The sequence below is a fragment of the Nothoprocta perdicaria genome, unplaced genomic scaffold, assembly GCF_003342845.1.
Source record: "Nothoprocta perdicaria isolate Ctin4 unplaced genomic scaffold, notPer1 scaffold_284, whole genome shotgun sequence".
In the NCBI taxonomy this organism is placed as follows: domain Eukaryota; kingdom Metazoa; phylum Chordata; class Aves; order Tinamiformes; family Tinamidae; genus Nothoprocta; species Nothoprocta perdicaria.
The window spans coordinates 648,573-674,929 of NW_020455515.1; the positions used below are offsets into that span (position 1 = coordinate 648,573).

The 26,357-nt window shown below is 38.9% G+C and overlaps 1 protein-coding gene across 3 annotated transcripts in view; it reads right to left on the reverse strand.

Annotated features, from left to right (window-relative positions):
• The window catches only part of CDH2 (cadherin 2), a 106,668-nt gene that overhangs the window by 18,673 nt on the left and 61,638 nt on the right, over window positions 1–26,357 (reverse strand). For all 3 annotated transcript variants that reach the window (XM_026041428.1, XM_026041429.1, XM_026041430.1), the window contains 12 exons: window positions 21,565–21,791; window positions 19,593–19,739; window positions 18,665–18,820; window positions 16,810–16,954; window positions 15,599–15,771; window positions 11,066–11,203; window positions 10,503–10,688; window positions 7,926–8,182; window positions 6,315–6,457; window positions 4,873–5,106; window positions 4,322–4,555; window positions 1,632–1,771 (listed from right to left, as the gene is read on the reverse strand). In XM_026041428.1, coding sequence (XP_025897213.1) covers window positions 1,632–1,771; window positions 4,322–4,555; window positions 4,873–5,106; window positions 6,315–6,457; window positions 7,926–8,182; window positions 10,503–10,688; window positions 11,066–11,203; window positions 15,599–15,771; window positions 16,810–16,954; window positions 18,665–18,820; window positions 19,593–19,739; window positions 21,565–21,791 — 2,180 coding nt within the window. The remainder of the gene's footprint in view (window positions 1–1,631; window positions 1,772–4,321; window positions 4,556–4,872; window positions 5,107–6,314; window positions 6,458–7,925; window positions 8,183–10,502; window positions 10,689–11,065; window positions 11,204–15,598; window positions 15,772–16,809; window positions 16,955–18,664; window positions 18,821–19,592; window positions 19,740–21,564; window positions 21,792–26,357) is intronic.

Sequence of the window (26,357 nt, forward strand, 5' to 3'; positions counted from 1 at the left end):
TCACTCACCGGAGATGGGCCCGGGGCCGGATGGAYGCAGGGCAGGCCCCAGCACCATCTCTAAACTGCCTTCGGTCTTTAGTCCTCCCTGTGGAACTGCTACAATACAATACAATACAAAACCCTATGGTTTCGATTCCCGAGCACAGCCTCTCCCAACACTATTTTGGTACGATTTGGGGCCTTCTCCAAGAGCAGCAAATACTCTATGCCCTTTACTGACTCGGTCCTGAGGACTGCATGGACTATAATTAAAAACCCAAATCATGTGAAAACAAAAATGATAAATACCTCCTACAAAGAATTGTGGGTGGACAAGAGCTGGGAATATGTGAACTGGAAAATTAGTTCTCAGTTTTTTGATGTTTTTAAGCTTGTAATTCATCTGTGCGATAACAGATGYACAGACTGGGTGCGATTCTTGTACTCAAAGCTATCTGTATATAAACAACTTGAATACATACAAACTCAAAGGGTTGTCTTCAGCTTAATCAGCCACATAAGCAATTCTCCAGAATTGCATAAGCTGAAGTTTCCTTTGCAAATTGCTTAAAAAGAAACCCATGCAGAAAAGCCAGGAACTAGGAATAATACCTTGGGAAATGCAACAAAYGTGAAAATCGCTAAAGGGAACATAAATTCCAGGCACACAAACAAAAGAACAGAGGGAAGCTATAAATGTCTGTACCAGTGAAGAGAGACACTTCTCAGATAACTGAAGTGCTGGATGACTGTGACTGGGGGGATGCGTGGAGAATTACACTGAATTTTTCAAGGCTTTTTACTGGAAAATTTCTTAGGCTCTATTATATGCACTGTTCACTTTGTAATTATTACACTTACTTCTACCACTAATAACATGCATAAATCTAATGTTTGTCATGCTCATAAAGCACTTAATAAATCTCCTCTGAAGGAAAGAAATTGCACCGCTTAGAAATTCACTTACTTGAAAAGAAAGGCAAAACAAAGCTATTCTTAGAATATACACTTCACTCCCCGTCCTCTGCAACATCAGCCATGGTTCATTTGGAGGTGATATGAGAGTAAATGCATATGGCACCTGACTGGAAAGGTATCTGAATAAACAAGATGTGCCCTGACAGCTGCTTGAAACAAACACCTTCCAAACTGACACCCCAGCTGTGGCCCATTTGTCAATAGCCAACATTACCCAACATCCAGAAAGTCACTAACCCCGCCACCAAAAAGGCATCATATTTTGAGTGGAATGTGCTAGCCATTTTCCACTAAGGATTTGGTACAACAGTATCTTGGACAAGGAGTGAAGATGTTTAAAGACTGAAATGACAGTGGATTTTATTTTACATTTAAATACAACTGCCTGTGTTGGAATATGACCAGAATGTCATGCCTGTTCTAAWTTGTGTAAACGGGCAAGATACCAGTTTTACAACTCATTCAGAAGGCAGGCAATTGACACCTCTACAACTGCAAAAAGTGGCATGGGAAAGCAATGAGGTCTTTCAGGTTTACGAAATTTTACTTAGTGGTTTTAAGTATTTGATGCAAAAACTCTCTACTCACTATAGCACATCATCAGAAACAAAAGTAGATTAAGTGCAGTGCAAAGTATGAACCTACACATAAAAAGCATATTCTGTTTCTCACCTGATCTTCTTCTCCACCACCTTCTTCGTCGTATTTCAGAATGTTGTCCCTTACATCATCTTCTGGATCAATCAAGAGCTGCTTGGCTTGACGCTCCTTATCACGGCGTTTCATCCAGACCACGAACATTAAAACTAAAACTGCATTGCAAAAGGGAAAACACAAAAACATGTCTTGTAACAGCATATTCTGAAGCATTGCCATGGAAAGCTGTACAAACCGGAACCGTGAAATTTACCTGTTCTCAGTGTGACACTTCACTAATGCAAGATGAATAAGATACTAGTTCAGGTTTCTTTTCAAGACAGACAAGCTCTTCCTTTGCTGCTGCCAACCCCAACCCTCTATGGGAAGTAGCAGGCCTCTTTAGGGAGCTCTACCTGAAAACTCAGGGATATTTCCTGAGAGTTTATTAAAGAAGACTATCAACTAGTACATTTGCTARCCTAGCCTAAGCAGAGATGGAACAACTAAATCACATCATCTCACATACCTAGGAACTATGTCAAAAGGAAAACATTATGCTACTATATTAAGCAGCCACAAAAAAGAACAGTCAGGAGACTGCTCAGTCACGAGAGAACATTTTAAAACTCTTCTTGAGAACAGAACATGATTTTGTTAATTAGTCTGCACAAATTTTTGCTAATTAGTCTGCACAAATACAGGYAGCACAGGCTCGGGTGAGGTAAAGCAGATAAACTGACTGAAGTCCTGAGGCTTCTCACAAAGCCAGGCAGTTCTCTACTTCCTCCAGCACAGATTGCTGCCTTTTTAAAATCTAACACTATCATTTGGAACCTGTAAGAACACCCTCTGGCATTTGTAGYGGCAAACACATACTAAGCAACACGACTGGACCACAGTGAATTTAATATACCTTTATTTTTTTTTCCTCATGGCTTAGAAGTAAACTCATAGTTTGGAAGTAAACTTGATTGATCTAAAGTTACTTTCAGCTATGTAATATATTTTCTTTCYTTTTTATCTTCTCCCTTTTTTACTCTAAAATGTGGCAGAGCAAGAGATGTTTGAACTTAACCTGCTAAATGTTATATACAATTTGGGAATCATTTACATATTCAGGTCATAAAATCCCATGCCTTTTCCACATCTGCAAAATAAACTTGCAATAAAAGGAAATAAGAAAGACTGAGCTTCATAAACCACGGGCTTCACAAGGGAAATTCTTTCTATCATGTCTCAAGAGTATGTGGCACCTAGTTTAGGAACTTTGATCTTTGAGTATCACAAAGCTTTTGGATCCACATAGRCATGTGGCTCAGCAGTTCACCAGAATGTACTACATCATTGCCCAAGTTTAGATTTATATTTATGTTCAGAGGCAAAAACAGTCACAAATGAGCATAAGTCAGTGGTATTTGGAGCTACATTAACCTTTGCTTTAATCTTAGCATTTTTTTCAATTATACCATTTGTTTGTAAATCAAGTTATTAGAAGAAACAATGAGAAACAGGGAATAAATGCAAGCAAATGAATTTCTAAAACAGTAGATATGCTTACAATTATAACCAGAAGCATCTTCATGGAAAGAAATCTCAATATATCTAGAACGCAATTATATGAAAAATACCTTCAAGTATTTGGCTGTTTCAAAAAGGCTCTGTTAAATCAGTACTTAACATTTTAAGAATATCTTGTATCAAGAGAAGTCATTGTACYGTCCTTGTATATAGCTATGGGCTTTGCCAGGCTCAAAGACTTTTTTTTTCTTTTAAAAGACTCTTTTTCATTATTCTGTAYGTTCTAGACCACTGCATAGCATACTCTAAATGGGTTAATTCCTTTCTTGTGTTCCACAACAATCAGAAATCAGTTAACCATAATGTGTAGGAGAGCTAACATCCAATTTACTACACTGACTACAGACACTTATTTCTGATGTTTAGCCATTCCCTTTATTAAATGCAATAGAGTCAAAAATAAAATACCACAACTTTAGGCAGTACTTAAAAGATACACATCTCTTTTCCTGCATGGCTGCCTACTTGTCAGACCTTATATGAAGGTCTGTGATGTATTACTTTCCAAATTACAAAATATTCTGCATACATTAACCTGAAGCACAACAGAAATAGCACCAGAGCATTCCTTAGCTGCACCGTTACAAGCCGTCGGTGGTGTCGAGACACACAGTAGCAGCAGCACGAGAGAGGCTGGTCTTTTGAGGGCTAACCATTTCTTCATCCTGGCTGCTCACTGATCTAATTTGTGCCCCTGGGCACAGATGGAGAGTCCAGAGTGGGGAACATGCTCTTAACTGTCATGTATCTACAGAAAAGGCTGTAATAATCTCTCGCACTAACTCCTACTCCTTTACCATTAGAAAATCTTCATACTTGTCCAAGACCTTAAATGGCAGCAATTCTCGGACATGAGTCTTTAATCACTGCCTAGTCTTTTTTTCAGTGCACTAAAATGCAAATTTGAGGATGACAGAGCATTGGACAGTTTGCCCAGAGAGGCTGTGGAGTCTCCTTCTCTGGAGATCTTCCAAACCCACCTGGATGTGACCGTGTACAACATGGCCTCCATGACCCTGCTTGTGCACTGAGGTTGCACTAAGTGATCTCCAAAGGTCCCTTCCAGCCTTTATCATTCTGTGATTCTGTAAGATGGTATTTGCGATGTAATAGAAGTGCTAAGCTTAASAGAAGCGCCTACTTACTGAGCAAGATGATGATACAAAGCAGAATTGCAATGATGGCCCCGGTGCCCAGTCCTGCGCCAACGATCCGATCCACGTCAGTGCAGTCCCCATTTATGTCACACTGGCAAACTTTCACTTTCAGAACAGATGTGCTCGATGCATGTGGATTTCCAGAATCTGTGATTACTATGGGCACATCRTAGATACCAGCCTCCAGGAACCTGATCCTTAAGGAAAGTTGGGCATGATCACCTGCGGGTGAAAACAAGGTACTTACTGAAAGGTTATGTGTTGCTCATTGGGACTGGAAACAGTAACTGTGAAAATGTTCTGTCTTTAGCTCTACATCAACTTTTTATTTAACCTGCTGAATGACAWACGGGATGAAAAGTTCCTACTGTGAACATCTCTTTCTTAAAAAKTCTTCCTTTGGGGATCTCGCACTAAGGTGCTCTCCCATTCCTATTAGCTATATTAATATATGCTGTGAAATAATACCAACGGAAAATGCTGAAAAGCACGTGCAATAGTTCCTTTAAAACAATCAGGACTTCTGTAATGGTAATTACCACTAATTCGAACTATGGTCCAGTTCCTCTTGATGCTTGGAGGCGTGTCGGGCAGCTCGAAGGCGAACGGGCCTGCGTTTGGATCAATGTCAGGGTCCACGGCAGTGATGTTGATGGCACTGGGCTGCAGCGTTTCACAGGTCGTGGCTTCTTTTGGATTCACTTGAGGGGCGTTATCGTTGATGTCAAGCAGGTAGATCTGAAGTGTGCCTGTTCCGCTCATTGGAGGAATTCCTTCAAGGAAAGGAAAGGGAAATTGCAAAGTCGTTTAAATGATAAAATACCAACACTTATCAATCCCCATACGCACGTGTGCAGCTCGGTTTGGGGACTCTGACTTTAGCACTGTAATTGTTCCTGTAAACACACAATCCTTAGAGTCTGTTTACAAAAAGAACGCCCTATTCAGCAAAATTCAGCAAACACCTGTGTGTGCACAGACCAGGGAAAACACAATCACTTCACTTGATACCTCTTCAGAATCTGTCCACATCAAATGCTTCAGAGAAAAGTATAGGATTGGGATAATTTATCCTTTGGAAAATTTCTTCTGTAACTTTGAATACTTACGACCGCCTCTCACCCCAAGTGTGCTATTTAAATTCTTTCTAATACTTTCCAGCACACAGATTCATACCTCCAGACATTCTTGTTATCCACATTGAATGTGATATGCTTCCTTAAACCTTGCTAAACTCACACATTTATGAGAACATGCAGCACTGACTTTTTCAATATAATTAGCATTTTTTTTTCTATAAATCTTATTCCAATTTCATTTAATTTTGCTSTCCAGAATGGGGCCAAAAGAATAGAAATAGCTGATCTATGTTACAATGCATCAGTTTGCATAATTTTACCATTTGTCTTCTCTCCAAGGTAAAYAGCTCCAGTGTTTCAGGTTTCCCCTCTAACGTGAGAATGTTCCTAATTATACCTTTCCATCTTTCTGCTACTAGGTATAATCAGCACAGCATTCCACCTGAACTCAAAGGAGTCATTTTTGAGCAGAGATCTTCATTAACAAACTGACATCGAGAAGAATTTTTTCCCTGCACTATTGAAGTCAGGGTGTGAAAAAATATGCAACCCGCACTGCCCTTCAGCATATTTTTCCCCTTAAAGAAATGCTAAAACTCATCAACTCCACTCAGGCTGTGCATTCACTCAAGCAACCAGTCTTCTGCTGACTTTTTCAGTTTTCCTAGATTTAACTAATAGAAATAAATCACTGTCTTTCTTCAAACTCACAAAATTACTCTTCAGCCTATCTTGCAAGTAGTGAGAAATATATCAAACCTGATAGTTATACAGGCTTTTAGCTTCTGACCAGATGCACTTTATAAGAACATTTTCATGGCAAAACAGAATGCCATTGAAATACACAAAATAAAGCCTTCTAAAAACCTACACAACCAATATCGAGTAACAGTGAGACCTACCATTGTCAGTAGCAAGAAAAGTTGCATTATACATATTGTTTTGCACATATGTTGACTCTCTGTCCAAAACGGCAGTTGTAGTTATTTGCCCATTAACAGGGTCAATTTTCAGCCAGTTTGCAGGATCATAAAGTTTTGAGTACCTGTGTATTTGATCATAGAAGTGTTATTTATATTGCAAGACATTTTTCACAGACAAGATAAGTATTTTGTTTTGTATTCCTAACACACATTTTTGGTATTTGGACATAGTGCTTTAAAAAATTCCATTTATTTAGCCTGATTGCTAAAATGCTTGAAAACACATACTCAAGAATCTTAYTGAAGGATTTAATCCCCTGCCATGCAAGTTGTCATATAACTTAAGAAGCTTTTCTTTATATTTAAGTTACTATTTTATAAAAAATAAACAGATTTTTATAAAAATGAATATATACTTAATAACTTAGCAAATTATATAGTAGCCTAAATCTACATGACCTTCATACACAGAGTTTTATGTTCTTTTATGTTCTGAGAGCACTCAAAGCAGGAGAGATGGCRAGAGTTAAAAAGGTATAAATAGTGCTTAGTAGCACCAACTGTCATTATTCTAGAAGTTTTCATATTGCTTAAAGTTAATTTTCTAGAGACCCACATTTTATTACACAGCTCTTATCTTCATTTAAAAATAACAGTGTCTTTCAAAATCATCCTTCTATCTGACAAATTTTTGCTTTGACATTAACCAAGTGTGAGCTATCTTAGCTCATTAAAAATGTATATATTCGGTATTCCTCATGCTATCATTTCTCTGACAGTTATGTCCAAAAAAAGATCAAAATACCAGCAAAACGGAGCAAAACAAAGTAAAAATAAAATCAGAGCATTAATTTTGGAAGGAAAACCAGAAAAAGAGTTTTGAGGTTTCTTTCTTATATACAAGCCGAACAGATGTTGGAAAAACTACAAGTGATTCCAGGCCTAAAAGCTCATAGCTGTGCCTCAGCACTGCAGTCAGCAACAATGTTTTAAATAAGAAAGGCAAAAGCACTTTTTTATGTTTTTTATTTTTTTATCCTCTTCATTTGCCTAATTTAGATTAGTTTTAGACATTACGCAGATTACAATCAATCACAGCTATCGGTACAAAAATATACAGACAGACAAGAATACTTTATATTGCTGGAGAATACACAGGGAGTAAGAAAGCTTTTATAATTTGGTCCACAATCTGACCTACTTTGGCTATGGTATCAAAGTTACTGGTTAATTGAAACTGAAAAAGAATTCCTAGCAGGATCTGCTCTGGCTGAATTCACTGGGATGTCAGACATACTTACGTAGGCACCTTGATGAACTGGGACCTAGCACTAGAAGATGAATCCAGAGTCTCCTCTGACATACACACCTATGAATGTTGGCCAGGTCACTCTTTCTCTAAAGCCAAAATTCACTTTTGGGTGAGGTGCCAAAGAGGCTACAGGGTGTTTTGCTCTAGCYGTATGTTGCAGTAAATGGGAGTCATTTAACACACAGTTACTTTGCTACCCACTCACTCTCAAGCACGTAAATATTTCACAACTGAAAGACATCATCCAATTGCTGAATCACTGCAATATTATACACTACCTTAGGGAGGTTTGTTGCATGTAACGATCTGGGTCTTGAGCAGTGAAGGCTGTTAGCACGCTACCAGCAAGCAGTCCTTCTTCCTGGCGCACAAGCTTAGGGTTTGGAACRAAATAGGGACTCTCATTCACATCAATGACTGTAACAGAAACGGTCGCTGTTGACTGCGGAGGATGCTGGATCCCCTTAGCCAAAGGCACTTGGTTTTCCGCAGCTACTGTGAGCACAAACATCCTGTTGGTCTCAAAGTCAATAGGCTGGAAAAAAATAAAGAGCAGGGAGTGTTAACCTTTACTCACGATAGTGACAGACACATGGTAACATTTTTTACATTAAGGCAAGTTTTCAGAGAGTGTGTTGGATTACTTTCTCAATAAAAATGAGTGGTGTCTGTAGAGAAGGTATTCCATGTAATACCTAAACACACAGCGTGATTGAGATTTTGCTTAGCAGCAGTAGCAATTGTAAAGTTTGATGAGCTAGAAGCACTTTGGCATTCTTAAGACTTAACATGCTCTGGTCTTGCCATTAATGAAAAACAGGTAGGCAGCTGGCTTCATGAGAGGGCAACTCCAGCTTGGTGCCAGGCACTTGTTTGAGCAGACATGCGTCCTTGGGAGCTCTCTGTCTGGGAGACACCTGTCTTTCTATACTGTCAAAACGAACCCTTCCTTGAAACAAAACCACAGACACAACTTATACTTCTAGATTTAAGGTTCCCATGCCCTTACATTTTATTAGCATGACTCTCTAATTATAGCTAATTCCACTGCTGGTATCCTTGCGGCTCCAAATGCCTTTGATTTTGGGGTCTTACCCACTAAACAAGCAGTCCAATTTAAGGAAGACTGAAAAACAGGTTGAGGCTAGAGTTCTTTTTTTATGCTGCATGTGACTGAGATCTTTCTGCAGGCCTGATTCTAATGAATACTCTGCACTGCATCGCTTGCCCCAATACTAGACTAGAAGGAGCCCTGTATCTTACAAGAGGCACCTGGTATGCAACAGTAGATAATCTGAACTTCACTRCAGTTTGTCACATCAAAGATCAACTCACTGCAGTACAAGAAAAACTGTAAGCTAGACTGCAACACCTTCTGTGCAGGGGTGCTTAAAGGAGAGCTGCTGGGCACTCTGTAGGACTGGCATTTACCACRTCAAGGTAATTCTCCTATGCTGTTTAACATGAATCTGATTTCAGGTGACATGGCTGACCCCCTCCTTATAACAGACTCRTATTTGTGTGAATACGTCCTGTTTGACAGGCTGCTATTGTGTTTTTAAATCAGATCATATGTAATAAAGCACTGAGAATATATTCTAGCAGTATAGGATATAGATTTTTTTTTAAATGTGAGTAAAGCTAAACTAAACAGACTAGAAGTCTAGAATCTTAATTTTGCTTCTCTATATATTACTTTAGAAAGCTGAGCATTCTTTAAAACTCATTTTTCCTGAGGTTTCTACTTTGATACTCTTCTTAGATCTAGGAAAGATGGATATGTGCCCAATTAAAAGAGCACAGACACGCACATAATTCTTGCTGGAAAAATGTAATGTAACAATTGCAACCTCTGGGGAAGTACAGTGACTGATCAGAGACAGCTCTATAAAAAAACTAGTATGAAATATCACTATAGTTAGACAGAAGATATATATCTATATGTGTGTGTGTATATATATATACACATATATATATACACAATATATATATACATATATATATTATCTCACTAAGTGGAATGCATATATATGTGTGTGTGTATATATATATACACACACACATATATATGCATTCCACTTAGTGAGATAATTACAAAAGAAAAGATAGGAATAAATGTGAATGTTTAGAATTCCAGACTGGAACATTGCTATCTCATACTTGACTTCCTGAGTGGATGGCTCAAAACCAGAACCTACCAGCTCGTAAAGCAGACACTTATCAGACAGCCATGAGGAAGAGTGGCCACCGATGGCAGGTTTAATTATAGGACCTCATTGTTATCATCACTTGAAACAAGTCATCCCTCAACACAGAGCTGTGTTGATTAGAGGACGAAGATAGAGAGCTTATTCCATAACAGGCATTTAGATGAGGTTTTAAAAATAGCCAGTCTTTAAAAGCCTCTTGCAGAAGCAGCCTCCTACCTATCMGTTTTCCCCCTCTGATTGTGCCTTGACTGTCGAATGTGTGTCAGTTCCGTAACGGGAACACTCTGACATAACACCAGCAGACAAGGAGCAGGCCCGCTAACAGGGGCCAGGAGGGAGGAAGCCGTTCGCTCATGCTGGCAATGAATATTCACCAATGCTTTCTCATGGGCCCATTTCTATCTTTTGGCAAATAAATGCYCAAAACCCAACGAATTAACCCAATTTTAAAACTGAACATTTAGAATACTCCTGATGGCATAACTAAGGTCATGCTGCAAAAGATGAATGACTTACTTCCACAAGGAAGACAAGAAGGCAGACAGTGCCTACCTATTTTACTTTTGAGTCTCACACTAGCCCCTGGGGTTCACATTCATTCTCTCCGTTCTCTGCTTAATGCAGTGAGTTGCAAGCAACTCTTACCTTCACAACAGTGACCAACCCATCGTTGCTGTTGGGATCGGTCAGGATAGTGAATCTCCCGCTCGGATCTCCTCCCGTGATGCGGTACATGGCGTTCCAGGCCGGCGTGTGCGGCTGATCCTTGTCAGTCACAGTTAGGTTCGCTACAATGACATCCACTCTGTTTTCTGGTACTTCTCCATAGAACTAAAAAAAAAAAAAAAACAACCCCCAAAAGCGATTGAGCACGGTCACAAAAGCACAAGCACTCTACTGAACAGACTGGCATTCAACTCACTGAAGAGCCCGTTTTTACTTCACTGGAGCCCTGACAATTTATCTAACAAAATCTACCTCAGGCCACTTGGAAAAAAACGATGGTTTGATTGATTCCCTAGTCAAGTTTTGCCCTTTGGACTAAGCAGAATGCCATATGTAAGGGATATAATCTGCCTGTATTTAAACCCTACCTGCTGTGAACTATTTAATAAGTAATAAATATTTACAATCAGTAACTATAATGACAGAAGAGGGAAATGGCTATAAATATGTACACCCTACAGTCACTCCTAGCCAGTACTTACAGTCATAGCAGTGAACTCTGGAGGATTGTCATTGACATCTGTCACAGTGATGACAGCAGTTGCTGTGTTTGAAAGACCATATGTTGGGTTTCCTTCCATGTCCGTAGCTTGAATTATTAATGTATACTGTTGTACTTTCTAAAACACAAAATGACACCAACATAAGTTATAGACAAGACTAACATTACCGTAGGACAGCAGGTGTTTCCTAAATTGCACTTCACTAAGCAATGAGCTGATCACACTGCTTCTTCTAGTTAGCATCACTTGAAATGACAGCACCAAAGTTCATACTGCAGAAATGCAGTAGCAGGTTGTACCTAAATATATTAAACAGCTTGCTCTTTTTCAAATATCACTGAGACTGGGGCAGAGGGCCTACTTCTCACTCTGAAAAATATATTTTTTTTTTATAGAGCGAATACTATCACTGCAAACTGAMCAACACTCTTGTAAAGAAGATTTTAAAAAAGGCCAATTCTGCACTAAAACAAAAGGCTAAGTCCTCCAAAGCATTCAGGAGGGCTCAGCCAAAGCGCAGCCATTGGCCCAACGACTGTAACTGCCGAGGTGTTTAATTCAGCCAATCCGAAGTACAAAGCGGCAGTTGCAATGTCTAGCTATTGCTATGGCAACGGCAGATGTCAAGGCTACCACTGGCTACAGCGAGGGCACGGGCCGAGCGGGGGAGGGAAGAACCCAGCACGTTATTCCCATGAACGCTGGGCATTCCAGAGGAGACGCCCGCCCGCAGCCTCCCCCGGCGCCGCAGGTGTCCGTTGCTCCGTCCGCCTTTCCCAACTGCCCTGGAGCAGGGAACGTTGCTCTGAAGTCACTGCTGGATGCGCGCCAGGACGCGCTGAAGCAAAAGTCTCGTTTCTAGGAGCAAGAAATGCCCAACTGAGAGCTGACCTCAAGCTGGTCAGCTACATAAAGCCGTGCGGACGGGCGGTGGGTTTTCAGATAACTAGAAAGATATTTTTCTTATGCAGAGATGCTCAGAAGAGGATTTTACTCACCTACAGCTTCTACTGTGCGATGTATATATCATGTGTGCCTTTTAATTTATCATTTTTACTTTAGCACTTTCTAGCTCAGGGAAAGCTAAGTGTTATTGCCTTAAATCCAGTTCTTTCAGAAAAAAAACCCCACAAACATAAGTAGTTAAGAAATTGATATTACTTTGAAATATCACTTTTATAAATGATTTACGGAAGCAGTTTAAAAAACTTTTTGGCAAAACGGTAATTCTTGAAGAAAAGTTAAAAGGCTTTCATTCAGTACCATGTTTCTCCTACTGCTTAAAATATGAGCTTCACAAAGGTTAATTCTTATGGAAGTATTTTAGAAAAATAAGACCACAGATATTAGCATTAATAAAGAAATATAACATTTAGCTTAACAATGAACAAATATGCATACAAATTCTACTTTAGGAAATCAGCTTGCCAAGTGACATTTAAAGGCTGAAATAAATACCCAAAAGGTTTCCTTTGTGCTAGAAACAAGGGCAGAAATAACACCAGAATCAAAGAAATACTTTTACTGCTTTTATCTAATAAAAAAGTACGTGATTTATTGTGAAGCAATAAAATCTAGAGCGATATTGAAGCAAATCTTGCAGCCAGATGATTTTACGTTATTGGAACAGCAGGTGTATTGGGTTCATCTGTTCCTTAAGACATTGATCCCAAGGAGCAAATTTCATTACAGAAAACTCCATTATTATTACACAGCAAGTCAACTTTCACACAGTCCTACTTAATCCCAAGAAAAGTGTGCTAGATACCCCTGTATATGCTTCAGCAGCTTGCCCCAATAGTTCACCACTTTAAGCACTTATTTTTCCAGGAGTTGCGTACATTAACATGCAAGATCAACACATAATATAGACTGATGGGGATGAAACTTGGAAAGTTAACATGCTCACAGCATAGACCAGCTTTCCAAGCATGGGGAAGCAAAGGGAGATGGTTCTCCTCTTTATATCAAGAGTTGAGAAGCAGCCAGGAATAAGCAGTTGGGCATGTGTCAGCAGCCTGCACAGAGACTATGCAGCAACAAATTTGAAAATGAACTGGCAGCTTCAGAAAAGAACACAGGCTTCATCGGGTCATATCTTTCTGCTCCAACATAGGCCAAAAAAAGAACATTTCCCTGAATTAACCTCACATGAGAGAGGAATGCCCGTGTGCAAATTGAATGCCCTGCCTGATGACTTCTGCACCTCCAGCAGTAAGGTAGATGTTTTAATGCTGATGTGAATTCCATAACAATAGCTAAAGAAATAAGAAACAGCTGAAACTCATGAAGGACCATCTTTTGGAAAAGCAAAAGAAAGATTTTCTCTGCCATTAGCCAAGTCTCATACGGTAACAGCTCTTCTCCTGTATTTGTTAGTGCAGACATTTTGTGTGTTCACCTAAAGTACTACCAGATCAGGAACGAGGTCATCAGAGCAGCCCCTTCATTTCTCCCCTGCATGTCTACACCAGATAATGTGGGAAGACACTTATGCTCACATTCATAAAGCATCACTTAATTTAGGAAATTAAAGTTGTGTCTCAAATCACAGTAAGAGCTCTACAGAGATGAGCCTGACTCTGAGAAAAGGGAGTACCCCATTGAGGAGGGTCCCGGCACCATCTCCAGAGAAGGCCAGAAGGCAACAGGGCCCTGCCCAGCTCATTGTCACAAGACCTGCATGACTCATGCCTGGCTTTGTGGACTCCTCATGTTGTAATTTAGTGGACTCTAAAAAGCTCAGGAAATGATGGAAGCAAAAACAACTTGGGAAGGAAGTCATTCTATCTTRTATTATTTTTTGAATGCTTTAAAATTAAGCATTATTAAAAATGTGGTAGAAGGGTTTATAAACATTCATTTGGCTATATATTGCCATATAAATAGCCATATAAATCTGGCTATTTGACTATTCATATAAATATTCATTTGGCTATCAGTTCAGTGATCAGACAAACTGACAGCAAAAAAAAAAAAAAAAAAAAAACAAGGCTTCTCCAACTTTTCATAGGAAAGCCTATATGGAAGTTCTAATAGACAATTTCTTCTGAGCTAAAGCACCGTGGCACAGCTAGTCACTTCATAAAATTCTGAGTTATTGCTATGCCCTCTGAAAATTCACCTGTCAAGGATGACCAGAGGATCTTAAAACCATGGGAAAAGATGCCCACTATTCTTTTAATTTAATATGGCAGTACAGTAAAGTTCAGTGTTTTCCATTCCTCGAAGCCTTCCTCTTCWACACCAATTTAAACAGAATTTAATTTAATAAATGTTTAAAAGTTAACCTAACAAATGTTTAAAAGTTAACTGCAATACCTAACAGTTTGTTTAGCTTTCTAAATCCGCTGATAGCCACCTGCAAACTGCAAAGTGCAGCAGCAGTTTAATAGCCAACCCTGAACATCAGAAAGTATTTTTGTTCTCCATTTTAAATAAGCAAACACATAAAAGCTGAACAGCAAATCCAGTTTAAAAAAATCCTTCAGATTTAATAACATGAAATGAGGTTAGTAAAACAGAACTTGAAAAAGATACATTGAAAAAAAGATTTGTTTGGACTTTATAGTTTATTTATAAAATAATGCTTATCTCTTCTGAAGTTTAAAGTGGTTCAAAAACACAGTCCACGTGACAGATCTGAAGTTGGGAGGGAAATATTTTTATTCCCATCTCACAGATGGGTGAACTAGAGCAGAGAATTATACAGCCGCCATCTCTGGTGCCTGGAAAAGTGAGGAAGAGTCTACACAGAAAGGGACTTGCCCATGACATAGAAAGAAATTACTGACGGGAGACAAATTTAAAAAAAAAAAAAAAAAAAAAGAAAAGTTTTTTAGTGTATGTCTAGGCCTCCAGTTTCTAACTGCACAGTTGCTACTAGTATTTTTTTTTAAAGGCATGCTTTCCACATTTTAAAAACTAGTGACTTTTTCCTTGATTATTTGAAACAAAAAAATTCACATTAGGTAATCACTGCAAATTTAGCAACACATTATGCAGAAGAYTGAAAGTCTCCAACATCCCTTTGGAGAGCTCAGAATAGGACAGAGGGAGGTCAGTCCCTCTGGGCCTCCTCTCCTGGATCTCTGGAAACCGACAGTGCCATTTCCCAAGTGCTCCTTGTCTGTGGCGCTCAGCTAGAGTGGGCTGCAGCTCAGGAGCAGAATGTCCCATTTCAGAGCCAGAACCTCAAGTCCTCACCCGCCTTGCTCACCTGCTCAAAAGCAGGCAGGTTTTTCAGATAAGACTCTTTCCGTGACCCTCACAATGAGGGGAAACTACAATGAGAAAAGCATGAGTATAATTTTCACTCATGTTCATTTCCTTTCCTGGGTTTTTATTCTCTGTGCTAAAACAGGTTGACCAGCCACTGCTGGGAGAAGGAAGGAAAAAGTTTAGGCTTGGAGGCGGGGGGGAACACAGAAAAAAATGTGAATAAMTAGCAAAACACATGCCTCTTCACAGTATTAAATACCACCTAGCCTATGGGATTAAGACTTGCCTTACCTCTCTGTCAAGGCCAGCCGCRACGGTGATAATGTCACCGGTCTCGTTGTTGATTGTAAACATGTTTGGCGAGGGGCTGCTGGGGGCCTGCGACAAGATCCTGTATCTCAGCATCCCGTTTTGTGCATTGGGGTCGTCAGCATCTATAGCAGTAACTGTCATCACATAGGTTCCTAACAGCAGGATAAATAATTGATGTTATATAAACAGTTTCCTCAGATTACACAAGGTCACTTACAAGAGAAAAGAAATGGTCTGGTCAAGCATGTATTTCTTTTGGTAAACACTACACATTCCTTCTCTTACTTAAAACAAACCGATGAGGACCACGACTCGCTAATAGAGAAATTAAAATACATAAGAGGAGATAAAAATACTTTGTGTTTATAAAATATCAGATTTGCTTATAACTGAAGAAGCTTCATAAACAATGAAATCCTACAATTCTGCCATAAATAACATTTCTGTAACAACACAGCTTCTCATGTTTAGATAAAAATATTATTAATTGAGCCAAAGGAAATACATTTAATTTTCAGCACTGGTGCACATACCGACACCAAATGAAAATCAAGTGTAAATAATATTTTTTAGAGGTCTTTTATAGACACACATTCCACCTCAAGTGATAAGTTAACACTGCAAAATAACAAGATACACTTCTTGTGTTAACTTTCTTAAAAATTTAATTTTGTAATACTGAAAAAATGAAGAAACTGACGTCAACCATAGTGCATGGTACTAAATATGAGCTGATTAGAATTTAAATAAGATATAAAYACAGTCTTTATTTTTTTTCCAGATTTCAAACAAAAATATTTGACTTCAAATCTAGTATTTCCAAAGCCTCAAAGATTCAGAATTAGATCTGAGGGTGCTGACATTTGGGAAATATCATACACCGCAAGTTATCAGCTAATTGAATCAACTAATTGAATTGCCAACAAGCAGTAARAACTATGATAGCCAACAAGCAGCAAGAACTACGATATTCTAAATCAGATTCTCAAAAGCAGAACCTTGAATTCATGTTTTTAAGCCTTCCTCTGTCTCAGATTATATATACATGACTCTATGAGAATAATTCTAGTATGCTAAACAAGAATTAAAAACAAGATGAAATAATATTGTGTCTGAGGTTTTGTTCAGTACATTAAAATGTTACATGATCTGAAAACACTTCTTCTGCACTTCAAAAGCCCTCGCCTTACCTGGCTTTGATCCTTCAGGGACTGTCCCATTCCAAACCTGGTGTAAGAATTCGGGTCTATTGTCATTCATATCAATGACATTGATGACAATATCAATAGGGTTTTCCACCTGGTTTCCATTTACATCCACTGCGTGTGCCCTCAGCTGCAAAAATCATTATGAAGTATTAGAACTTGCAGAACACAGAGGCATAAATAGATACCAACAGTGGCATAATTAATATTCCAGTGATATGAAGTTTCAGGCTACATATTTTTAGCCCAATGTATTTTGGTATCTCTGCTACCTTGTATTGATCATTTAAGCTTTCAGGTTAACAGAGTGCTGTTCAAACTTCTAATCTATTCCAAATTGCACACTAYTTTGACTTGCTTTAATGATTCTGAGTAACATAATTTGGAGTAATACTAAAGTAAGTTGTCATATATAATTCTGTTTCTAATAATGTCTTAGAAATCAGACTCCCAGAAACAGGCAGATCTGTATGAAACAGATAACTTCAGCAGATAGATCTTACTAACAGCCTACAGGGAATGGACACTGGTATCACATTCAAGTGATTTCAAGTAAAAGCATGTGGAATTGATCTGTGTTATCTGAAGCACTGAAGTAAAGTTTATGATAAATCACTGTCAGTAAACACACTGAAAATTCCTGGCTAAAATTAGGCTACAGCTTATGGTCCCAGTTTCAGAGACACTTGAGACTTAAATTTAATGCCCTGATTGTCTAAAAGGAATGAACAACTGCCTCTGACAGCCAGGTTTACCTAAATCATAAAAATGTTCATAAAAATGAACAGCCAAATAAGAAAGAATTGTAGTATTTTTTAAAAATCTTAACACATCCACGCTTCAGCCTGCCAAATGCTAGGCAAAAAAGAGCAACTTGCTCCTGTGGGCAGGCCCACTATACATTTCCAGACTACAAACAAGGGCAAGAGGGCACAGGTAACCCCCAACCTCTGCAAATGATTCATTAAGTCACTGAAATCACTAATCCTTCAGTCCCAAGTCACTAAATCTTTGTTTCTCAATGCCAAATTATCAGTAAAACCTCAGGAATGCTGGAGGTTCTATGCCCTTGCAATAGCCTGARTCATCCACAAATGTCATCTGCTACATCCTCCATGAAGAAGGCTTCCCAGAAAGCCAATTAAGGGGTATTTTTACACCATGATGTGCTGGAAACCCTCTCTAGTATTCAGTGACTTCCATAAAAATTTCAATGTATTATCTCAAAACCAGGAGACAACTTCAGGTCAAAGCTTGGTGTCCCCCTTTCTTTTAATCTTTCTTTTCTGCCAACATTTGAATCCTTGGTCTACTTTGTCGATTCCTTTAGAGCAAAGAATATCATTTTCATAAGCTGACAGACCTAATTTACAATTCCATTAAAATGCTTAGATATGCCCCTGGAAACGAAAATTGGTAGGTTATTCTTCCCATCCATTTCTCAAACTACAGCTGCTACAGTAGTCATATAGTAGTCATGTCCTAATTTAAGTTGCTGTATTAAAAGTAAACTTTTTACAAATATGCAATACAGTAGAGACTGTGATCAATGGCCTATATTTGAAATACAAGCTACAGAATCCATACTTCAACCTTTATAGTTACTTTATCTAAATAAATTAAATCACTGCTTATATATGTTAACTTATTTAACCTGTTTAAATACGTTTAATACCTGTTTAAACTAAATAGCCTGAGTAAGTAAGTATAAATAAAAATCTGCTACAAACTCTTCAAGTCATATCTCTTGGAAAACTCTATGCCAGCTGCTTAAGTCATGTATGAAGCAGATGTTAACCTTSAATTTGATAAACTGATTTATAGTAAATAAAACTCTCACATGAAAGGACGCGATCTGCTCCCGATCTAAAGGCTTCGTCACAGACAGCTGTCCCGAGATGGGGTTGATGATGAAGATTCCCGTGGGAGGCTGGTCAGCTCCTGGGCCAGTCACACTGTACCGCAGCGAAAGGCTTTTGTCCCGATCGGACCTAATCTGCAGGTCAAAAAACAATGTKTTCATCAGTTATGAACAGCCAGTGGCTGGAACTGTGGCTGAGACAGCAGGACAGTGTTCTATTCTTTTTAATCTGCAGGCTAAAGTTGTAAAAAATTATTATGGAAATGCTATAAAGTTAGCACAACACCTGGGCTTTTCAGCTGTGCTCTCTTTTTTTGCTAAGAAGCCAGTCAGTGGATTTTCAGAACCATAAAACTAGTCCAATTTATTTCTCAGAACAGAAGAATTGTATTAAAACAAAATAAACAAGTATTCTTACCTTAAACAGAATTGCTTAGATCTTAGAGCAGTACACAAAAAAATACAATAAACCAAAACTCTGAGAAATAAGCTTGTTTATCCCTTGTGTCTTCCCAGAGCAAAGCTACAGATTCTCCTCCCCTACTGCCTATGCTGCAGCTCCATCAATAACCTCCCAAGTTTTGCACTATGCAGGGCCATTAACAAGCTCGTGGGCCTCACTGTCACATCCAGCTGCCTCCTGCTATTCCCACTCGTTCCCACACATGGCCTCAAGCAGATGACTCCAGAGGCAGACGCTTGGAGCATTTGGGGACAGTTTTGAACTGGCAGCTAATTTTCCTTAATCAGGAGAAACTCATCAGGGCAGCCACCGCCACAGCCAAGGACACCTTCCATGACATGCTGGTCACAACAAAACGGGGCTAAGAAGGACACATCGTTCCCAAAGCCTCTTCAAGGACCCTGCACAGGATCCCGAAACCCACGTCCCTGCCAATGCCCTTACCCGCACGAGCTCTTGAGGAAAAGGCCCTCTGGAATTTTCTGGCAAGTTGATGGGTGGGATAACCCAGTCCCTCTTCTGCCTCTTCAGATGGCTGCTGTGCTTATACTGTTGCCATGGAAATACGATGTCTTCCATTTTCTTGTAGTCCTTTCCCAGGTAAATGATGAGATTAAACCCATATTAGAAAAAGAATTGCTAGTATATGTTACAAAATCATTTGGACAATTACCTAATTGACTGAAAGGCTGCCTTTCCTCTCTGTTGATGGAACTTTTTAATTGCGTTCACAGTGCAGTATGAAAATAAGTAATATTATTTACAACCGTACTGTGAAATTTTAAGAGCTTTCTTTCCCCCCTTATTCCAGTTGGAGGAAAAATAGAATTATAAGCCATTTATAACATAGTGCTACTGTGTAAACCACTCTGCACTTTCCRGAATGTAGTTAATATTTTGCAGAATTTAATAGTATGCCTTTATGTATTTCTCATTAGCTGGAACTTCAGTTCAGGTAATGTGCTACTGTACATTAAATTTAGATCTGGGTGTGCTAAAATATAATTTGAGTTCCAAGAGAAGTTTAATACATACTGGTAAGGAATGTCTCAAATATTTATGACCCTATTAAATCCCATAGAATTAATGCTGTAATTATTTTAAACCTATGTCAGCCATGATGGATGCTGTAGATGACCCACTTTACACACTGGGCATTAATCTCTGCTGGGTGTCAACATTCCTTTCCTATTGCCTTCTATATCTGCAGTCATTTCAGCCTTTAACTCTGGATGCCAGCATGCATATAGCCACGCAAGCTTGCTGGAGGGTAAGAGAGGGAGACAAAAACACATTCCAAATCTTTTAAGAGAAAAAACATTGTTTTTTATCTAATCAAATGTGTCAGAGACTAAAAACAGAAGCACAACTGAAGGCCAGATTCCCCTACTCTATATTCCACTGATGTTAAGGATGCTAGAGCTGGATCTTTCCAAAGAACAGGGCATGCCCTTGCATATCTATGTACCTCCTTTTTATTAGGCATCTGCTACAGACTAAACTGCAGGATTTCTTTGTTGAAAATTTCCCTTACAAGACTAAAACCAATGAGCAAAGAGGCAAACAAAATAAAAGAGCATTATACAGCTTTGCTCTCCAGTGCATGCTCAGAAAAATGTCTTGCATAATAACATTATTTTAAAATTACGCTTAAATCTTTAATCTGTATTTATTACAGGTATATTAATCCATTAACAAATGTTGCTCTTTATTTGCAATTTAAGCTCTTTGTACGAGAAGCTAAGAAACAGCAGGCAGCAATTAATATAACAGACAAGTACAGTAGATTTAATATTGTTTTCCTAAAGTAAATATATTATTCGTATGTGACGAGGTCTGATTTGTGTTGCAGCAGTTGGTTTATTCTATGTCAGCTCCCAGCAGAGGGAGACTATATTCCTTAGCAAGTAGTGCTGAAATCATGAATAATTTACAGCCTCCAATTTGATTATGAAGGGACAAGACAAAGCCAATATTCCATGCCAGAAATGCTTTCCTACTGCTGCTGTAAATCTACAGCTCCCATCTAATAAACTTGACTAATGCATTCTAGCAGAGATTTGTTTATTTTGTGGTTATATTTGCTTGAATAAATACTGTAATGCTTTCAAGCAATTTAAAATAAAGAAATGACCATGTCCAGCTTAAATTCAGGTATAAATCTCAAATGATACACACAAAAAAACCCTCAAACGTATCATATATAGTTAAACAGACATGGGTTTCCATGTCTTAGCAAAGCTACAAATTAATCAACCATGGGAGCTCTTTCTAAGGCTACAGCTTTACCATCACACATGCTGCCTGTTACCCAAATGCCTCTTGTACAAATGCATGAAAGACAGAACCAAATTCTTATTTTGGGACCCGTTTCCTGAGATGTATCCATGCAGAGAAGCCTTTTGCTGCTTCTCACCTTTGCCGGAGGTCCGGGGATGGCAGGCTCCGGGGTTAGTTTCACTCTCATTTGCCATTCTTCCCGGGTGTCCTCGTCTTGAGCAGACACCACGAACTCCGTGGGCTCTGCTGAGAGCTGGAAGCTTCTCCCGGCGTAGACCACCCCATCCTCACCTACCCTGAAATCTTCTGGGTCGCTGCTTCCAAAGTGTATTTTTTTGTTTCCATCACAGCTTCTAAACCTCACTGTAAAACACAAGGACACAAGACCAAGAATAAAAGATGAAAAAGCAGCCCACTTGAGCTAAAAGCGCTATTAAAAGCATTAAGAACAAACACTCAGAAGCAGAAAAAATGACTTGTTACTGTTGTTACACTTCACACATATAATTCCACATATTCCATACATCCACTCCATATAACAGTACGTCCAGGGTCCCTATGCAGAAGGAATGTGGGATGCTGAATCAGTTCACAAGTCTCACCCCACAAAGCTCTTGCAATCCTGATAGGAGAGGTTCAGATTTGACAGCTATTCCCTATGCAGCCTGTGACAGGAGACCTTAGCAGAAATTATCACCATTAGAAATAAGACTAAAGACTTTCCTATTTAAGATGCCTGTGAGGTAGACAGAAATTTTTAATATCATTTAAATTGCCGCCCTCAAAAAATCCCCCAAACCATCACACTGTTTTCTCCCATATCCTGTGGTGCCCTTCATTCCAACTCCATTGGGACATGTACAGAGTGCTACACTTCAAGCAAGGAAGTATTCAGTCAAATCAAAATCATCAGAAACTGAGGAAATGCTCAATAAATTGAATCTTGGCATAACSAGAATCACAAAATATTGAGCTTCCTGCACCTTCTCTGATCATGGGGGGGGAAGCAGAGAGTCAGAAGCCAGTGTAGAGACTGCAACTTTTATTCCTAGTTCAGCCAACACATTAAGATACAGCTGCATTATCTCACGTGGTCACTTACGGRCTTGTTTTGCCTCGATCCTCATCTGTAAAAACACGTATTTTTCCTCACAAGAGAAAACTAAGCCAAAGCAATCACTTTACACTTCTGTGGTCTTTAATTTGCTCGATGCACCACACATGTTTCATGAAGCCTTTTCAGAGCTACCTGGTTTAATCCCCCCTAACTCGACTGCCATCTGAAAGACGCCCCACGAAGCAGGCTGCTGGTAACACCAACTGTGGAGCTAATGCTGTGATAGGCACAGGGTCACAAACTGCCCCCCAGTTCTGCTTTCCTCACCCTACTTTCTTTTCACTTGTCATCTTCTGGGTTATTGCATATAATAGGTTAAAAGCGGAAGTACGGTGTTAAAACCAATGATTGTTCTTTAATGTTTTCAAAGCATTATGAAATATTTTGATTGTATGGGCAATACAAGTGCAAAACATCGTTATGAAGGTTGTGCTAAAATGCACACAGTGAAGATGAAATGACGCTTTATGCCTCATTTCAGTTATTGGGCTTTTTATATTGTGCTAAACCATGCACAAACTATTTAGCTTCAAAACCTAAAGGTCCCTCTCAAGAAAAATCACTTCTAAATGCCATGCATCACACACTTCCTTCTGGAGCGCACTGGAATGAAGTAAGGAGGAGGATCATCTCTTGCACTACTTCAACTTCAACTGAGCTAATGTTCGGATGACAGATAAAATGTGTTTCCTTACTGCCCCCTTCCAGTTATCCAGGATTTCCCATCTGCCCTCGAATGACAGAAGAGGCTGTCCAAAATACTTCTTTAAAAGGGCCTATCATCTACAAAATTTAAGAGGTTATAGTACTGTTTAAAAGAAATGATAAAATGTCAACTTCCTTAGCAGCCAGCCTGCCGGGCCATGCAGGAATAACTGCTTTTCCTGGACAACTCCATGGGATCAACAGGCTCTTTGGTGAAATTCCAGCCTCGACTTCGGGGAAAGGCCAAGCCACACAACCCAGGGCCCAGACTTGAGGAAGAACCAACGTTTCTAGCCCATTGCTAGGGCTTATGAGGGTTGCCTCAAGTCTTCCACTTCTGCAGTGAGGACCCTTCACTGAAACATCAGTAATTTGGCCTCTAAGTTTCCCTGGATGTGGCTCCTGAAGGCGGGCACCTCCTCAGCTTCATCTTAATCCTACGTAAAGGTACAACGGTCCCACCCCTTCTAACAGATCTACGGATGTAAAGAAGGTCGGCAAGATCCAGAGAGGGCGGCCGGCCTCTCCAGGCAGCGCCTACGGGAGGAGGAACAAACTCCAGAACAGTTTGTGCCAAGAGGGTAAAGAAGAAAAAGAGCAAGGACTGCAACCCATAGCTCTGCCTCTACCCCAGCCACGGCTTCTCTGTCTTTTCTGGCTTGACCAGAAGAGCTAAGATTCACTGCTGCCTCCCTGAGACTAACTTSCGAAGAGCAGGGAGTGGAAAAAAGAAGGCATATTCATCTGAATTTTTTTCATCACTGTTTTTGAAAAAGGTTATAATGAAAATTACAGTCATGATGGTCCAAAAGACTATTTAAGATATCAGAGGGATACTTTATAAAAAGTGATTTCCCAATTATTACATGGTAATTTAACACCTTCATTTTTTTATATATTCAAATTCATAAAAAACAGGATTTTTCCCCCAAACAGGTACTTTCCTACATGTAGACTCTAACAGCTTAAAAAAAATCTGCTGGCCACTTCTTTGACATTCTTCCTCCAGGCGACTGTGCATTAAGAAATTCAATGAAAATACCTCTCCTGTGGCAGCATCCTGCTAAAAAAAGTATGAAATTGTCAATGCTCTAGCAGAATTTTTCTCCCTTTGCAAAAAGCACACGTTAACAAATTACACTCAACTATGGCCGTCCATAATTACATTACCTTGACAGAACAGAGGTTGTGCAATAACTTCTTCCTCTCTCTAACCCCCCAACTGCATGGTTATCAGTCTTGTAAATTTGATTTACATCACTTTGCATCGTTTTTCAGTGTTCAGCTGATACGAACAAAGAGTCACTTCTGACCTCAGGTTTTCAGGTAATTTTTTTTGTAAGAAGGCTACATGACTTTTTCGCTGGGAGTAATGATTATTTATACCACTGATGTCCGCACTGAAGGGAGTCGTGCTTTTCAAAAGTCACYTTCTGTTGAACAATGTCATGCGGATTCTTTCATATTAAAAAGGTTTTCATAAAAACCTAAAAAAAGGTTAACCAGATACATTTTACATCATTTAGTCATCTTATATAAAATATGTATCTTTTACTGCTTTTTAATAAGAGGTGATATCTCCAACTGCAGAAGAATTTTGTGGATTTTTAAAACCTTGTCTTCTGCCTTTTGAGTATCTTCTGAATTAGTCGCTGCTCAAAAAAAATATTTCTATGTACATTATTTGCAAACACCAGGAAATACTTAGCTATAATCTGAAACATAACTGGTTTTGTTTTAAAAAGAATACCTTATGCCACACCATAATAATAACAAGCACGCCCATTTTGCAGCATGTGAGTCAGGATAATTAATTCACATGCTCAAAATAAGCCTGTGCATAAGGATTTACAAAAACAGTTCTTTACAGGTCTTTAATCAGAAGAATATTTATATTTAGTCTTGTCAAATGATTAATATTAAGTATTAGATCCTGCAACAGAAGACACTAAGTATCCTAATTTCCTAGTCTCTTCTGGTACTAAAACTAAAGCAAATATAATCTTTCATTTAAAAAAAAAAAAAAAAGGAGTGGGAGGAAGGGAGAGAAGAACTACAGGAAAATTCTAAGGATGAAAATCTACATCTCTGTGGTATTAAAGCAAGCTTTCAAATTAACACTCTTGCATGAAAGTAATTACAACATGTGTATGAATGTGTAGTGTACAGAACCTGAAGTACTAAACATGCAAATTCATTTAGAGGACACTAGAGAACACCCCCATTCACACTCATGTCTAATGGTATGAATGAATCATAATATCAGTGAAACACATCTCTAATCTCATGTACCTTACTGGTAATCTTCAATTACCTAGAGCCATTTCTCAGACAGCAAAAACCTCTCCAGCTGCTCAGTCTGCAGTCCTGGCACTGCTTCAGCCCTCTTCTTGTCTTAGGCAAAACTCACATTATTTTACCTGAGGACTGAGCATAGAATGATGCAACAGTCTATGTTACTACTATCAAATTTTCATGAAAATATTCATGTACAAAACAGAATATTAATAAAGAATTGTCGCTGCTTGTTTTGACAGTTGTGTTGAATTTGCCATCTGAATTTCTGCACTATTCAAAAAYACCAAACACATTTCTAGAYAATATTCTCACACATACACACACARGAAAAAAAAGAGTGTATTTCCTTCTGATAACTTGCTGGAATAATATTATTTGTCTTGAATACTATTCTCGATGCCTAAGCATCAACCCCAAGGCTCAGGCTCACTCCGAGGACATTATGGAAATTGCAACAGCTTCCAAGTGCTAAAAACATATGCTCTCCAGCAATATAGTTCAAAGTGTGTATCATAAAAGGGAAAACGCTGGCATATTTAATTCTCCCAGAATCACTCTGCAGCAAAAGAAAAAAAAAAAAAGTGTCTTAACATACAACTGTTTGCCACATACCAGCTTTACCTTTGTCAGCATAAGAAATAACCTGGGAATATTCTGCTTAACTGACTATCTGCACACTTAATATTTGAACACTGTACTTTCCCCCAAAAAATGACTATATATTTAGCAATTTCTCTTGTTTAGCAGAGGGAGAAGCTGCTGAAAATGACAAGGGAAGGAGAGGGAAGGAGAGGGAAGGAGAGGGAAGG